Below are 16,116 nucleotides of genomic sequence, written 5' to 3' on the forward strand. Positions count from 1 at the left end.
ACTTGAAACATTCTTCTCACCAAAGTGTAATGGGGGTCTGGAATGTACTGCTTGGCAGGAAATCTCAACCGTTAAAATGTACTCAGATCAGCACTTGGAATGTTATAATGTTCAAAGCTATGGATCCAGTGTTGGAAAGGGGGACTGGTGTAGATTTATTGGTTTTTGTTGATGCAAATTCAATGGGTCAGAGGGTCTGTTCTGCACTGTGTGATTCCATGAATAGGGTAACTTACACAAACACGACTGAGAGACAGTGTCAGAGGATACTGTCTCTCCCAAGAGGTGGAGATTTTGAGCTTTGCATGCTTCTTCAATAAGACCTGCAGCTAAGGGACATGCCTCCCCACCCAGTGGCCCAGAAGGTGACCATCACCCTTCATTGTCTTGCTAGTAGACTGTTCCACAACTGACCTCCGTTGAAAGTCACAATCAGCAGTACACAAGTGATCCATTGTGTCATTGATGGAAGGGTGGGGAAGCTTACCTCATGGGAGATAGATAATGCACGAATAGGGTGACAGTTGGAATTTGCCTCTGTTGCAGGCTTCCCTGAAGTGCAGGGTGTGATCAGCTGTATGTGTTTGTGAATAAGAGCATCCATGCAGAATTCAAACAGGTGTATTAAAACATTCACTCCTCTGTGACTACAATGAGAGATCTCAGCACACGTGCTCAGCTGCAGTTGCCATGAGTCATTCATCTTAAGGGAATCTGTGCTGGCACAAATGTTGTAAATGACAGGCACGTGACCGCACACACACACACACGCGCGCGCGCACACACACACAGGGAAACTTAGCTTCTCAGACTCCTCCATTGATCACTGTCGCCACAAAAGGTACAAAAGCTATCTTCACACTGAACAAGCCATTAGTGTATTTATGGTGAGATTGAAATGCCGTGACTGCTCAGGAGGGGCACTACAGTCTGCACCTCATAGAATATTTGGAATCATTCCAGCCTGCGCATTTTCCATAGCTTGACACTGAGCAAATGTTCTATGTATCGGACTTGGAGGAGGCTGAGGAAAGGAGCATCTCCTCCTCCTCTGAGGACGTGGTGAACATGGAAGAATTCATGCAGAAGAGGAAGTGAGGATGAAAGACAAGAGGAAGGACCCCAGAAATGAGGGAGGCAACATCACCTTTAGAGGCTACGAGGTGTCTGTGCAGGCTGCAATCATGATCAGATTCCATCTGATCAGCTTCATGATCGGATCCTTCCCATGAGTTTGAAGATGAAGCTGAGAGGCAGCGGGCAGCTGTTTGTGACACCAAGGGAAGGCCCATTGGAAATATCCATGAACAAACACAAAAGAAGATTGAAGGCTCAGTTGCTGGATGAGATAAAGACTCCTGCCTCTTTGGAAAATCAAATACTGTATAAATACATTGTAAATAGCTGACATTTTAAGCAGTGATTTTTGGTCACCGTTAGAATTGACTGTTGTCTTATTCAACACAACTTCACTAGTTAGGGCAGTGTGATGATTTATAAAGTCATAGAATTTATATGACACAACCATGGAATTATAGAGCATGGAAACAGACCCTTTGGTCCAATCAGTCCATGCCGAACATAATCCCAAACTAAACTAATCCCACCTGTCTGCTTCTGACACATATCTCTCCAAACCTTTCCTATTCATGTATTTATCCAAGTGTCTTTTAAATGTTGTAACTGTGCCCGCATCCCCCACTTCCTCAGGAATTTTATTCCACATACGAACCACCCCATTTGCCCCTCATGTCTTTTTTAAACCTCTCTCCTCACACCTTTAAAAGTATGTCCCCTAATTTTGAAATCCCCATCCTAGGGAAAAGACACCTACTATTAATACAACCTAGACCCTTCATGATTTTATAAACCTCTTAAAGTCACCTCGCAATGCTTCAGTGAAAGAAGTCCCAGCCTATCCAGCCTTCCTTTCTTACTCAAACCTCCATACCCAAAATTCTGATAAGTCTCTTCTGAACCCTCCCTAGCTTATTAATATCCTTCCTATCTGAGGCCAGTGTCCTCCACCCATGGTCGCTCTTCTGCAATGTTCTTCTTGTTGCCTGGAACCAGCTGCTTGTTGCCTGGAACCAGCTGATAGTTCTTGGTAATGTGGCTGTGAGGATTTTGGGGGTTGACATCATCATGCATCTGATGGGGCCATCCCTGTAAGCACGGGAAGCTGTACATTTTTAGAGCTGTCTGGCAAATGGTGCTTGTGGCTGAGTGGTAGTAAATTTAGGGGACAATGAGATTCCTTCAAAATAAAGGGATCCCTAACCTTCCTAACTTTACTGTATTGCAGAACGTCAACAAAGTGCTCACTGCACTGGAGTCACCTTTGCTGATGGTGGCCCGAGGTTCTGACCATCTTGATTATCTTCGGTCAAGCTGCCTGGTGGCGCTGGGAGGAACTCTGTGCCCTAAAGGGATGTGCCTCCCCAGTCTGCAGATGTATTTTCAGATCAAGTTCGGACAACCTGGTAGCAGTTCCCTCCTGGTGCTTGTGGTTATTCCAGGTGAGGGTTACTCTGCAATATGGGAAGAGGAGACACCTAAGCCAACTAGTGTGGTTGTCATGGCTGTTTTGGATCTGAATTTCATGGAACGTAATTAGTAGTCATGAGGGGTAAGTGCTAATCTGTATGTGGCACGTTAGGGAAGGGCTGACTGGAATGGACCTGGTAGCCTAAGCATTGTGTTACACATGATAGTGGCAAGCCATGTCCTGGGCCAAGTGCAACGAGGCGCCAAGGAGATCGAAGAGCATTCATGGTTTGTTTTGTGGACATTTGCTTTGGAAGTTGGCCAGAAGGTGTTCACTGTGTTGTGCCTTCAGAACGGGAATGAGATTGATGTGGTGTTGCGAATGTGAAAGGTCTGAGTGGAAGTAAGAGATGGTGCGAACAAACTTTCTTGCCATTGTGACTGGTAGAAGAATGTCAGCTGCAGCTTGATGGGTTTCTTTTTACAAGTCAGAGACTTGTGGGGTGGGGTACACGGGGAAGGAAAAGTCTAGTAGAACTGGACCAGATGAACACTCTCAGAACAGTGACTACATCCGTCCGTGTTCGTTCAGAATATGCAGTCAATGGGTCAGATCATACAGGGAAATAATATTTCCGGTAACAACCAGACAGCGCTGACATTCAAAAATTCACTCCAGTGGCACTGTCTGTGGGCAGATGTTTGATTTAGGTTACATATGCTGTCCTTTTATTAGGTAGAGGATGAGAAGCACCTGCTGTTACCCATTAACTCTCCCATCCCAAAATGCACATAGAACCTGCTGCTTTCTTGAGGGCACAGAACAGCCTTGGCAGCATCAGTTGTGCATTGGATGCCACAGAAGAACCTGACTGTAATTTCACAAGCCAGGGGGACATATTTGTCCTCTGGATTAAGTGAGAAATGGGAACGCAAATCTTAGAATTTTGCAAAGTGGTGCAGAATGGCATTTCATCCATTAGATTAAGTAAAACTCATAAAGTGGGCAAGAATTAAGGAGTGTTTGGCCATATTCAATTGTAATAGATATTTAGGAGCTTTAAAATACAGTCATTTAATCCACAGCTTGGATTGTTTTCATGCAGTTTATTGAATACTCAGGAATTATTATGGGATTATAATTGGAGTGCTCAAATTACATCAGAAAACAAGACAAAGGGACCTGAAATCATTGACAATAAGTACCTGAATTTTGAGATGAAATTGGAACACTAAATTCACTTCACCTCCCAGTGCTTACAATATGCATGGTTAGGTTCACAAGAATTATTTTAGTCATTTCTGGATCCATTTTCAGTGATGCAATTTAAACTTTATTTTATATAGCATTAATTTTGTTTCTCCATTCCAAAGTCCTTGGCCAGAGGCAGAAGTAGACAAACCTGCTCCCCAGTTATTATTATATAACCCACTATCAGGCGGTGCTTGAGAATGGTGCAAAATGATTCTGCACTTCCTCCTTTGGTCTCCTATAGATGCTTATCAATTGCTGGGACTAATAGCTGTAAACTGATTGTAATTTCCTCCCAACTGTAGCTATCTATGGTGCATGCTAGAGTCTAGTAATTTGTCAAAGTGGACTGCAACTTCCAACATTGAATTGAAAAGATGCAGGAAATTGGGGGCTTGTGGGCATCAATGTGAGAAATAACACTTATCTTTTTGGTGATGGTGCTTGAAAGGTAATTGTTTGTCAGTGACTAGGGTCACCCTTACTCTTCTCTAATATGGTGCCAATTTTTTTTTCTCTTTTCATCTGTGTGAGATGATATGACCTTAACCAAAAAGACATGCCCTTCCACAGTGCAAGACTCATCTGTGTTGCTTTGGAGTATTCCCCCATATTTTGAGTTCAACTGTCTGGTGTGGGAGATCCAAAACCTTTTAGACCGAGGTAACAGTGCTACCAGCTGATCGACAATCCCCACTTGGCAGTTAGGAGGAAATTACTGACTTGACTCAGGCAGAGGCAATAGGTAGTTTGAATAAAATAGTGCTGTCACCAAAAAGTGGTGATCAACCAGCTTGGAAGTGACTTCAAAAGACCTTAATACTCATACAAGTCTGAGGTTGCAATGATCTGCAGTGTCTGTTATTGAGCTGATATAATGATTAAGCGTGGTATTTCTTGACCAAGATCAGCTTTTCCTGAAATAAAAACAAAGGGCTGGAGAAATTCAGCAGGTCTGCTAGCACCTGTGGACAGAGAAACACAGTTCATGTTCCAAGTCTGACGTGGCTCATCTTCAGAGCTCTGAATATTCACACTTGGACTCAAAATGTTAACTCTGTTTCTCACTCCAAAGATGCTGCAAGACTTGCTGAGGTTCTCCAGCACCTTGTTCATGTTGCAGATACTCATAGTAATTTTGCTTTCATTTGCTCTCCCTGCTCATTCTCCGTCAACCCTCCCTCTTTTTGTCATCTACTTAAACTTTCATTGGCTTAATAATGAAATCGATTAGCAGGAAAAGTTTACGTAAACATAACATACAAACATAACTGCTTTATTTTCAAATATGTTTGTAACCTCTTTACCAACTCCTGTAATTCTGCAAGTACTTGAGAAGAAGGCATCAGAATGGCTGTGTAGTTGATTCTTGTCCTGTTTGTAGTTTTAGTATAGCTCAGTGGGAAAATTGTGGTCACAGGGTCAGTGGATTGAGAGTTCATGTCCAATTTTGCCACTTAATCTTGGCTGACACTCCAGTGAAATGTAGAGAGTGTTGCATTTTGGAGGTACCATCTTTGAGGAGGGGTTAAATTAAGGTCCACCTGCTTTCCCAGGTGGGCCTAAAAGTTCTGTCTAGTGTCTCAGCCAATCCTTAACCAACATCGCTTTTTCAAAAACATTACTTGGTCATTAACACATGAATATTTAAGCAATGTTATGCAGATTGGCAAACGTGTCGCGAGTGTGGTGCTAGAAAAGCACAGCAGGTTAGGCAGCATCCAAGGAGCAGGAGAATCGACATTTCAGGCATGAACCCTTCGTCAGGAAAATGGCCTTTCCCTGAAGAAAGGCTTACGCCCGAAACGTCGATTCTCCTCCTCGGATGCTGCCTGACCTGCTGTGCTTTTCCAGCACCACACTCTCGACTCTGATCTCCAGCATCTGCAGTCCTCAATCTGTACTACAGACTGGCAACAGTGGCTGCATGTTGAAATTACTATGTGAGCAAAATGCTTTGGCACATTGAGAAGATATGTAAAGCACAATATAAATACAATTCTTTATACTAACTTATTATCATCTAATAAAAAATGAGATTTAATTGAATGAGGGAACAGTGATGGATATCTTAATTAAGGGTTAATTAGCTGAGAATTGGTTGTACAAATATGGGGAGCTAGTAATCTTTAGTCTGAGAGTTTTATGGAGTGTAGTTAATTGAAATAAAACTCTTACTCAACGGATGGACTTCACTGTTTAAATTTGGTATATAGCATAGTGTATAACAACTAAGAGTTGCATCCTCTTTGGAAATGCTTGAGGTGCAAATGTGTCAGATATATGACCAGTGGAAGACAAATGAAAAGGACTTTTGTAACCAAGACATTTTATTGATTTTTTTTTTGCTTACTTCAACTGCCTTTGTGCTGCCTTTGGTCATATGTACAAATTTTCTGTGTCCTGACTCTGAAGTCACCTGACAGCAGTATAAAAGAGAAACCGCTTATCCTGTCGCCTGCCTCCAACCCCCTCCCCATGCTTCATTTCTTGCCTTATCTCCTGACTGATATCCCTTTCTTTTCCCATCACAGGAGCTGCAGTTTGAAAGACTAACTAGAGAGCTGGAGGCCGAGCGCCAGATTGTCGCTAGCCAGTTGGAGCGATGTAAACTGGGATCCGATACAGGCAGCATGAGCAGCATTAGGTATGGATTAAACTTGGCCATTGGCTCCTGTACTGTTTGATTTTATATTACATTTATGACATCTCTTGAGACACTGTTAAAATGAAGGTTTTGGGTATGAGAATTACAAACAGTATGTGGCAATCTTTAATAGAGGGACATGGTGGAAGCTGGGGTGTGAAGAAGAGATGGAGAATTTTTTTTTCTTGGGCTATTGCAACCTAAATGGTGAAAGTGTACACACATTTGATTAGCTTCCCTGTTCTGCTGCCTTTGGACATCACTGATCAACTCTTTATGAGTATATGTCTGTATGCATCTTCAGTCAACTTAATCATTAAACAGAAGCTGAGGAGCAAGGTCCATAGCAATTTAATGTTCGGATGCTACTCAAACACAGAAACAATTTCATTCATGGTATCCTAAAACAAATAATATAATAGATGGATCAATGCTCTATATTTTACATGAAGTGATTATGTAGTTAGAATATAGACTTATAAATAGTCATTCAGTTGTACAGAATATTGCTGAAGAAAGATACATTAGAGATTTTTTGTTTAGTAATCAGGACAATTCATAAGACTACCAATTCAAGGCAACAGAGAGTTTGGCCACTGGACTCTAATTGGTAGAGGATTGTTTTAATTAGTGATTTAGATATAGATTTATACTGGTGCAAAAACATTGAGTCTTCAAGGGAGAGGGCACATTGCATGAATTTCATTTTGTAGGTTGACTGTGCAACTGGAAAGATGGGTTTCTAAGAGATAAGCAAGATTTTTCTCATTATGTAGCTTGATTAGAATGCCATTGAATTAATTCAATGTTCTTGCAGGTACTGGTATTATAGAAGGGATGTCTCAATGCTGTGAAACACTATAGCAATTCATTATTTATTTCAAAATACGTATAGGCCCTTCCGATCTGACCAGTGACCATTTTGCAGATCTTTCCGCCTTACATGGAATTGGCAGACGATGGGAAGTGTGGATGCAAAATGCAAGCAGTTGGGTTTTTTTTTATATCACTTCAGCTATATAATATCCTGATATAAAGTCCATGAACCTTATGGCTTTAGCCATGTGTTATTCAGCAGACAGCACAGTGGTTAGATGTTCAACGTGACAGTCATTTCTGATTTTATCTGTCTGCCTTACTCCGTGAATCAGGATAGCAAGCTCCTAACATCGGTGCTTTGGATTTTAGCTCAAATTGGAAATCCACTTTATTATAAAGAATGGGACCAAAGGTGTAGGGTTTTCTTTTCCACAACAATTAACAACATTTACATGGTTCAGCATTGCTTTCTATTCAGATTTTTAAAAAAATTTCATATTCCATTATCTGCTGTTGTGGTTTTGAACCTATGCTCCCAGAACATTATCACAGGGATTACCATCCCAGTGACATTACCATTATGCCAATGCCACCTAAGGTGCAGGTTTTGAATTTATGCAATATTGTAAACAGGTAATAGTGCTTTGCTGCTTCATTTTACAGATCAGTCATTGATTTCAACAGAAAATAAAATTAGGAGAGTTTTAAACAGGTGTTTAATTACTGTTAATTGTTTTCCATTACACTCTAAAAGTCCAAGTGGGAGCAAAAGGCTAAATTGGTAGTGTTTTATTGGTTACCACTGGGCAAGGATGCACAGGACTTACAAACAAAGTGGTTTGTTACCAAATTTCAGGCATAGTGATTTGAGCAAATGGTTTGTCAAATTTGAATAGTTTTAATATATTCCTGATGCTTTGGTTCTTTGGAACTTTATTCCTTGCAATTCTCTGGAAATTCATCTTGAATTTGTGGTAACTCAGAGATGAACTTTATTCCTTGGCATTGTTCCTTGTAATTCTCTGGAAATTCATCTTGAATTTGTGGTAACTCATAGTGATTTGAGCAAATGGTTTGTCAAATTTGAATAGTTTTAATATATTCCTGATGCTTTGGTTCTTTGGAACTTTATTCCTTGTAATTCTCTGGAAATTCATCTTGAATTTGTGGTAACTCAGGGATGAACTTTTATTCCCTGGCATTGCTCCCTGCAATTCTCTGGAAATTCACCTTGAACTTGTGGTAACTCAGAGATAATCTTCAATATAGAATTGCGTATTGTGGGTATTTATCTATTAATCTGTTGAGAGATATTACTACTTTTGCAACCTCTATCCACTATAATTATTAACTATTGTGCATGTGAACTCAATGACACTTACTTGGAGACAAGAGACCAAAGACAGCAAATTATCACAAATTGTAACTTCATGGATGGTGATTAGGGTATCACTGGCAATATGTTGTACAGATCACTGGCTTGGGTCATTGAATCTGCTTGCAGTCAGATTCCCTCTGCAAAATGTCTGAGCACACCCCAGTAGGAGTGATGCGATCCCCTTTAGAAGGTGGAAGGGCAGCAGTGGAATATGGAAGCTGGAATTCACTGCCTAATGATGTGCACACTATCACAGAAGGAGGTCATCTCGCCCATTGTCTCTGTACCAGGTATCCATTGAGCATTAAAACCTGGTGCCATTCTCTTGCCTCTCCCCTGTCCTTACATGTTGTTTCTATCCAAATGATCATCTGCCTTGTTCCATCACTACTATTTTACAACTAATAAACCAATGTGTTCCCAAGAAACAAAACAAAACTTCCAAAATTCTGGGTCAATCCTGGATGTTGTCAAACCCTAACAAAGAAAGAGAGAGACTAATTAAATACTTATATTTGATTTAGAATTTGTCTCATGACAAATGCATAGCCATAACCAGAAATGCATGGTATTTCCTGCACATATCTTCATTCACTCCTCGATTCTTATACCTATCTGTTTTCTCACCTCCATCAGAGCTGCTGTCCTTTTCAACCTGGATTAGTTTCTGACTCTGTAAGGTTTTCCATCCCTTTGAGATCTTCATGTTTCTCCAATTCTGGACATTTGTGCATCCTTGATTTCCTTTGGTCCACCATTAGAAACTGTAATTTCAGATACCACTGTTCTGAATTCTGAAATTCTCATCTGAAAACCTTCCACCTCTTTCTCTTCCTCTAAGCTCCTTGGGACTCTTTTCCCATTATGAAAGGTGCTATACTCTTGTGGCACAGTGGTAATATCCTCTGAACCCCAGGTTCAAGTCCTACCGACTCTCACCGTGTGTAATAACATAGTTGATTAGAAAATGTCAAGCAAAATTGTAACGTTAGTGAACATTTCTCATTGTAACAACTGACATCAATTTTGAAGGAAAATGCATTAATCAACCCTGCATTGGGAGTAACTTTACAGAAAGCATCACTGTGTTTCCCAGACTTGAGGAACCAGAGAAAATGAGCAAATGGGCAGTGTGAAATTTTATCAAATGGAAATTTCACGGTCACTCAGCCAGCTCGTTTTCGGCGGTGACGTGGTTTTGGAGGGGGTTACATAAAATAGAACAGTAGCTAGATCACAGCGTCCCATCGAGCCCCAAACTGTCCCATAACAAGGTGAACAGGTAAGACTTCACAAGCTCATCCACCCTGGAGCCCATTTTGGCCATGACTGGCCAATCAGTGGTTATCATGCCGGTCAAAAATAATACATGCACCTGGGGAAAGCAGACTGAAGGAGGACAGGTTCCTACTTCACTATCTCAGATGAAAAGGCAGAAGGAAATGTAGGTTACCACTTAATGTGGAGTGCCCTCCAAGATGTTTTCCTACCTAGTGACTATTCCACACTCCCAGCTTCCAAGCCCTCAGCATCTTTCTTCACCTCCTCGAGGATTCCTGATTTCTTGCCAGCCTGAAACTTCAAACTTATTCCAAAGTCCTATCACAATGGACTTTCTGCTCACGGTCTGTTTGCAGTTGTGGACTGCCACTTTTGAATTCTGGTGCTATTGGTTTTGCTCAGCCACCAGTCAGTAAAATTGGCTAACAGTTCTTGAGAGTGAGATTGGATGCATCACGACTTAGTAAGGCAAGTGCTCTGCTCAGGACCAAAAGAAACCATAAAGTTGCGAACACTGCCCAGACCATTATGCAAGCGAACCTTCCATCCGTTAAGTCCATCTGCAGTCCTCATTCTCGCGGAAAGGCAGCCAACACCATCAAACACTCCTCCCACCCCGGATATAAACTCTTCCAACCTCTTTCGTCAGACAGAAGATACAAAGGTTTAGGCACATTTACCAACAGGTTCAAAAACGACTTCTACCCAGCTGTTATTAGACTTCTGAATTGACCTTTCGAATTTCAAATTTAATGTTGATCTTGCTTTTTGTGCACTTTCTTTGCGACCATGTATTCCTCGCTCTGTTCAAACCACCCTATGATCTTTGCGTCTTTGTATATTTTGATCTGCTGTACTGCATGTAAAACAAAACTTTTCACTATACTTAAGTATATATGATAATAGTAAATCAAATCAAATCAAAATTCTTTCTTTCCCTGAGGGATGGTGGTCACACAATTACCTAATTAGGAAGGCCACCCTGTGAATTATCACCATGTGACCATCATGGGGGTGAGACCATGGGTGGCAAGTTTGGAAGTGAGCCAATAAATTCCAGTTAGAGACAAAAAAAAATTGCAGATGCTGGAAATCAAGGTAGACAAGCAGGAGGCTGGAAGAACACAGCTAGCCAGGCCGCACCAGGAGGAGGAGAAGTCAACGTTTCAGTACCTTGTCAAAGTGACTGAGAAGCTTGACAGCTTCAGAAGGCTTGAGGATTGAGGATTGGAAGTCAGATTCTAAACTATGTTAGCTGTTTGAGTACCTTGGAAGCTAATGAGGCTCTGTCATATTGTGGATTCTTTTAAATTTAAACAGCTTTACTTGGAACTGCACAACACAGAGCTGTAATTAAATGTAAAAATCCTTTAATATTCCACCAGGACACTTCTTCACTTTTCAGTGGGAGTATAGAGACAAAAACTAGTAATTAAAAAGGGGCCACTTTTTCTCCCTTTATATCTCCTTTTAAAAATAGACAAGTACTTCCTGAGTGAGGTGGGGATGTAACTTATAAAGGGAGTCAAGCTAAATTATGGGACTATGTAGGCTTAGATCTTGTAGTAAAAGATAATAGTGAGGTTAGCAGTGCTTCTCCTTACACTAAATTGAACAGCAGCTTGAAGTGATGGCTCATGTGCAGTGAAATACAGAAATCTGGCAGTCTTTCTCCAAGTTTCCCTACTCCTTCAGGAACCTTGTGACACTGACTCACTGCCCAGACCATTATCAAGAGACTCACCATTGAAACACATAGGCGAGTATGAAATGGTGAAATTCATGTAATAGTTCCTTACTAAACATGCCAGGACACAGAGGGTTGTCCATATCTCTTTCCCTTAAAATGAATTCATATCGAATGGAGCCACATTCCCTTCAGGTTTTTACCTTTCTTCGTAAATGATTTGTTACTTTCTCTCTTGACTCTATCTTTGCTTTCTTGCTTTCGTGCTCATTGCTTGCTTTCTTGTTAGTGAGTTTTGAGATTTGTGGCTCAGGTTGAGGTTTTGGATGAAGGTTTGCTTGCAGAGCTGGAAGATTCATTTCCAGACGTTTCGTTACCTGACTAGGGAACATCTTCAGTGGACCTCATGCGAAGCAATGCTGAAAATTTCTGCTTTCTATTTATATGTTTGGGTTTCTTTGGGTTGGTGATGTCATTTCTTGTGGTGATGTTATTTCCGGTGGTGAAGTCACTTCATGTTCCTTTTTTCAGGGAATGGTATATGGGATCTAACTCAATGTGTTTATTGATAGAGTTCCGGTTGGAATGCCATGCTTCTAGGAATTCTCATGCGTGTCTTTGTTTGGCTTATCCTAGGATGGATGTGTTGTCCCAGTCGAAGTGGTGTCCTTCCTCATCTGTATGTGAGGATACTAGTGAGAGTGGGTCATGTCTATTTGTGACTAGTTGGTGTTCATGTATCCTGATGGCTAGTTTCCTGCTTGTTTGTCCAATGTAGTGTTTGTTACAGTCCTTGCACGGTATTTTGTAAATGACGTTCGTTTTGCTCATTGTCTGTATCGGGTCTTTCAAGTTCATCAGCTGCTGTTTTAGTGTGTTGGTGGGTTTGTGACCTACTATGATGCCAAGGGGTCTGAGTAGTCTGGCAGTCATTTCCAAGATGTCTTTGATGTAGGGGAGAGTGGCTAGGGTTTCTGGATGTGTTTTGTCTGCTTGTTTGGGTTTGTTGCTGAGAAATCGGCAGACTGTGTTCATTGGGTACCCATTCTTTTTGAATACACTGTATAGGTGATTTTCCTCTGCGTAGTTCCTCTGTGCTGCGGTGTGTGTTGGCTCGTTGAAATAATGTTCTGAAGCAGCTTCAATTGTGGATGTTGGGATGATTGCTTCTGTAGTTCAGTATTTGGTCCGTATGTGTTGTTTTCCTGTAGACACTGGTTTGAAGTTCTTCATTGGCTGTTCGCTCTACTGTGACATCTAGGAATGGCAGTTTGTTGTTGTTTTCCTCCTCTTTAGTGAATTTTATGCCAGTAAGGGTATCATTGATGGTCTTTCTGGTTTTCTTTCTCTTTCTCACACTTTCACTCTCTTTCTTGCTCTCTCACTTTCTCACTCTTTCTTGCTCTCTCTCACGCTTTCTTTCTTGCTCTCTTGTTCTATTTTGTGCTCTCGCACTCTAGTGATCTCCGTTTCTGTTACCTTTCCATCAGCTATTGTTCCCAACCCTGGTCTTTGCAATCCAACCCCACCTCTTTTCCTCCTTATCTCTGTTTCCACCCCTCCAAAGCCTCCTGTGTAGTGCCTGCTGAAAGAATCAGCCGGTTTGCATGTGAGTTAGAGCCAGAGCTATCACCAGATATCACTACACAGTGTTCTATTACTGGAGGCTGCTGATATAAGCAGGGATGACCTTTTTGGTTCTCATGACATCTGGGGTAGTAACTGAATTCCATTTAAGACTCCTGGAGGGAGCAGTCGCCCAAACGTCTGCAGAAACTCCATCAATAAGGTCACTTCAGTTTTGATAACATAGATTCACCAGGACTTCCTTTAACCCATTTCAAGAAAAAACTGTCAAGTCATCTCAAACAAAACTGAAGCAGTCACAATAATGTTGTCCAATTTACCATCCTTGCCCTAAACTTTTCTTAAGCTTACAGTCCTATTTAACTGTCTCTTGCATACACAACACCTTTGTATATGTACTCCCTCTGATTTTTTCCCTCCGCTAAAGCTTTCTTTTGTTCTTAACAGCTCCTTTCTTTACATAAGCTCTGTATTTGTCCGCACAACGTTCGTATGTTACCATTGTCCTCGTTGGTACTGCTTCTAGGTCAAGGGTTGTCAAGTCACATGGACCAACACAGTTACAATTGATTCCTTCACTATTAATGTTGTGAAACATTCTTGAAACCAGTGGAAGATTCTCTAGACACTTGTTTCCAGGTCAAAGTTCATCAGACATTTAAGGTAGTGATTGTACTTTTCCTATGAATTGAGATCTATATTATTGTACATCACCATTTTAAGGACCACCTGGTGTGAGTCTTATACTGTGGATGATGGAGTGGAGAATTTTTTTTAATCCTGGATTAAGGGTGCCGCAACAGTTTCCAAGCTCAATGTTTAATTAGCCTCAAAAAGGTTGACAAACAAGCTGTGTGACATCAACTCTGAACAGTACTGGATGGTGACTGTACATGGGGCCTTAGACAATCTTTGTGGGATTAAATTGTGACTTACCTTCATGGTAATGCTGTCAAAGAAGAAACACTTACATTTCTATCATACCTTTCTCAATCTCAGGATATCTCAAAGCACTTTAAAGCCAATTAACTATTTCTGAAGTGTAATCACGATAGTAATATCACAGTTGAGTTGCAGTGAGAAAACAATTCTGCTCTTTAGTGATACAAAAGGTGTTGAAAAACTGAAACCAAAACAGACATTTACCACTGAAATCATAAAGGAAATCTTACTAATTCTTGCAGCCTACCCAGAGTTTGTAATTGGTTTACCACTTTCCATTGTCCATTAGTTGGTGGTATTTCTTTCTCTCTCTATTTTTACCTGTGGTATTTTTAATGGTCATGAACAGAACGTGCACAATAGTAAATGCTCTCTTCTTGGCAGTGTTCTGTCTTTTTGTCCTCCTCACACTGGTGTTTCCTCTGCACCAAGCTGCCTGCTTAAAATTCCTTTCACACAGGGAGCTTCACTAATAAATTCTATTTATAGAGAGGGCACCATGTTGGAAACCAAGAAGATCCTTGCATTTCTCTGAAGAGCTATTAGCCATTCCTTATTTCTTGTTATCTCCACAATGTGAGAAAGACCCAGTTTGCCGAGCAGTTTATTTGCGTCTCTTGCAGTTGTTTTTGCCAGTTCAGGCAGCTGTGGGAGCACAGTCCAGTCAGGCAGAAATTCCCAGCATGCTGTAACTTCTTGTTACATGAGCTTATGATTGTGCCTCACATTTGCAGTTTACATGTTGTGACACATAGGAGCCAGAATAGGGCGTCCAGTGCCTTGAGATTGTCCCACAACTTAATTTTAATATGGATGATCTGCATTTTAATTCCATTTAGTCCCTTTGGTTATATAACTCTTCTTTGTCTTTGCCAAACAGAAATACATCAATCGCAGTTTTTAATATCATTTGACCTAGTATTACCAGACTTTTCAAGGACAAATACAAATTTTCCGAAGCATCCAATCTAAAAATGAAAGTTAACAGAATATATAGATCAATTTAGTTATTTGTAAGGGACTTTTTCTGATACTTATGGAGATCTGACATTGCAACAGTGCCATGTCAGGATGTGTTCCTAAGTTTGTTAAACACAATGTCATTCTGTATTCACTAAATGAAATCCATTTTTTTGGGGGGGGGGCATAGTTCATTGCATTTCACAATCGCATGGAGTGTGAGGGAGTATGAAGTGAGCAGGGCACACAAGTTAATTCAACATGTGAAGTAAGACCCAACAAAACGTTCTGCAGCCATCCATTTGACTGCTTTTGGATTTTGATGGCCAAAGTCTTATGATTACAATCTGGTACAGTAACAATGGCTGTGCGTACAGGCTAAACAAAATCGTTGGCTGTATTCAGTTGTGCTATGTTCAAAAATCAAAGAGAAATGCATACACTACATGAATGATGTTTAACTCCATCAAAACTTTAGTTTTGTCTCTGTCTGAAAAGGGATTTTATTTTGAATCTACAAGTTTCAAAGGGCCACCGATTCTGAATGTGCCATTGAATGGGCCACCACCTCATCAAGCCAGTCAAACTGCCAGATTAAAACTTCCATAGCAAAATATTGCAAGAAATGGATTCTCTGGTTGTTTTGTCTCATTGTGTTTGTCAAACTTCACTCAGGGATGAATTTGCCTAATTTCCAGTAATAGAGTTTTTTTAAGTGAAATTTACATTGCCCACTTTGCCTTCGCTTGGCACGACTTTTCTACACTTTGCCTCATGAATTATGCAACTGAATTTTTTGGCAGTGTTCTCATGGAGTGGTTTATCCGGAGAGGCTGAATTGTTTGCCACATGCAGAAGTCTCCATGCTTCTGCCACTTTTATCTAGTCCAGTTGCACGGCGTTTCGGACATTGCAAACCAGGAACTTGCTCTCAGGCTGTAGTGCTCACCCTTTCTTGCTGAGCACACAGCCAGAGAAAAGGAACACTCCTTACCCGCTTTGTGCATGGTGAATTGGAAATGTCGCTGGATGGAACATTGGAAAAGAAGGCAGTTCTTTTTCCAGCTGACTGCCAC

General features: G+C 40.9%; 1 protein-coding gene across 7 annotated transcripts in view; it reads left to right on the forward strand.

Annotated features, from left to right (window-relative positions):
• Positions 1–16,116, forward strand: part of LOC122564410 (catenin delta-2-like) — a 1,204,994-nt gene that overhangs the window by 723,130 nt on the left and 465,748 nt on the right. For 6 of the 7 annotated variants that reach the window (XM_043719228.1, XM_043719230.1, XM_043719231.1 and 3 more), the window contains one exon: positions 6,274–6,386. In XM_043719228.1, coding sequence (XP_043575163.1) covers positions 6,274–6,386 — 113 coding nt within the window. Of the gene's footprint in view, positions 1–2,348; positions 2,520–6,273; positions 6,387–16,116 lie in introns of those variants that run through there. The other variant, XM_043719235.1, reaches the window with a different exon arrangement.

This window comes from Chiloscyllium plagiosum, chromosome 29 (genome assembly GCF_004010195.1).
Source record: "Chiloscyllium plagiosum isolate BGI_BamShark_2017 chromosome 29, ASM401019v2, whole genome shotgun sequence".
Lineage (NCBI taxonomy): Eukaryota > Metazoa > Chordata > Chondrichthyes > Orectolobiformes > Hemiscylliidae > Chiloscyllium > Chiloscyllium plagiosum.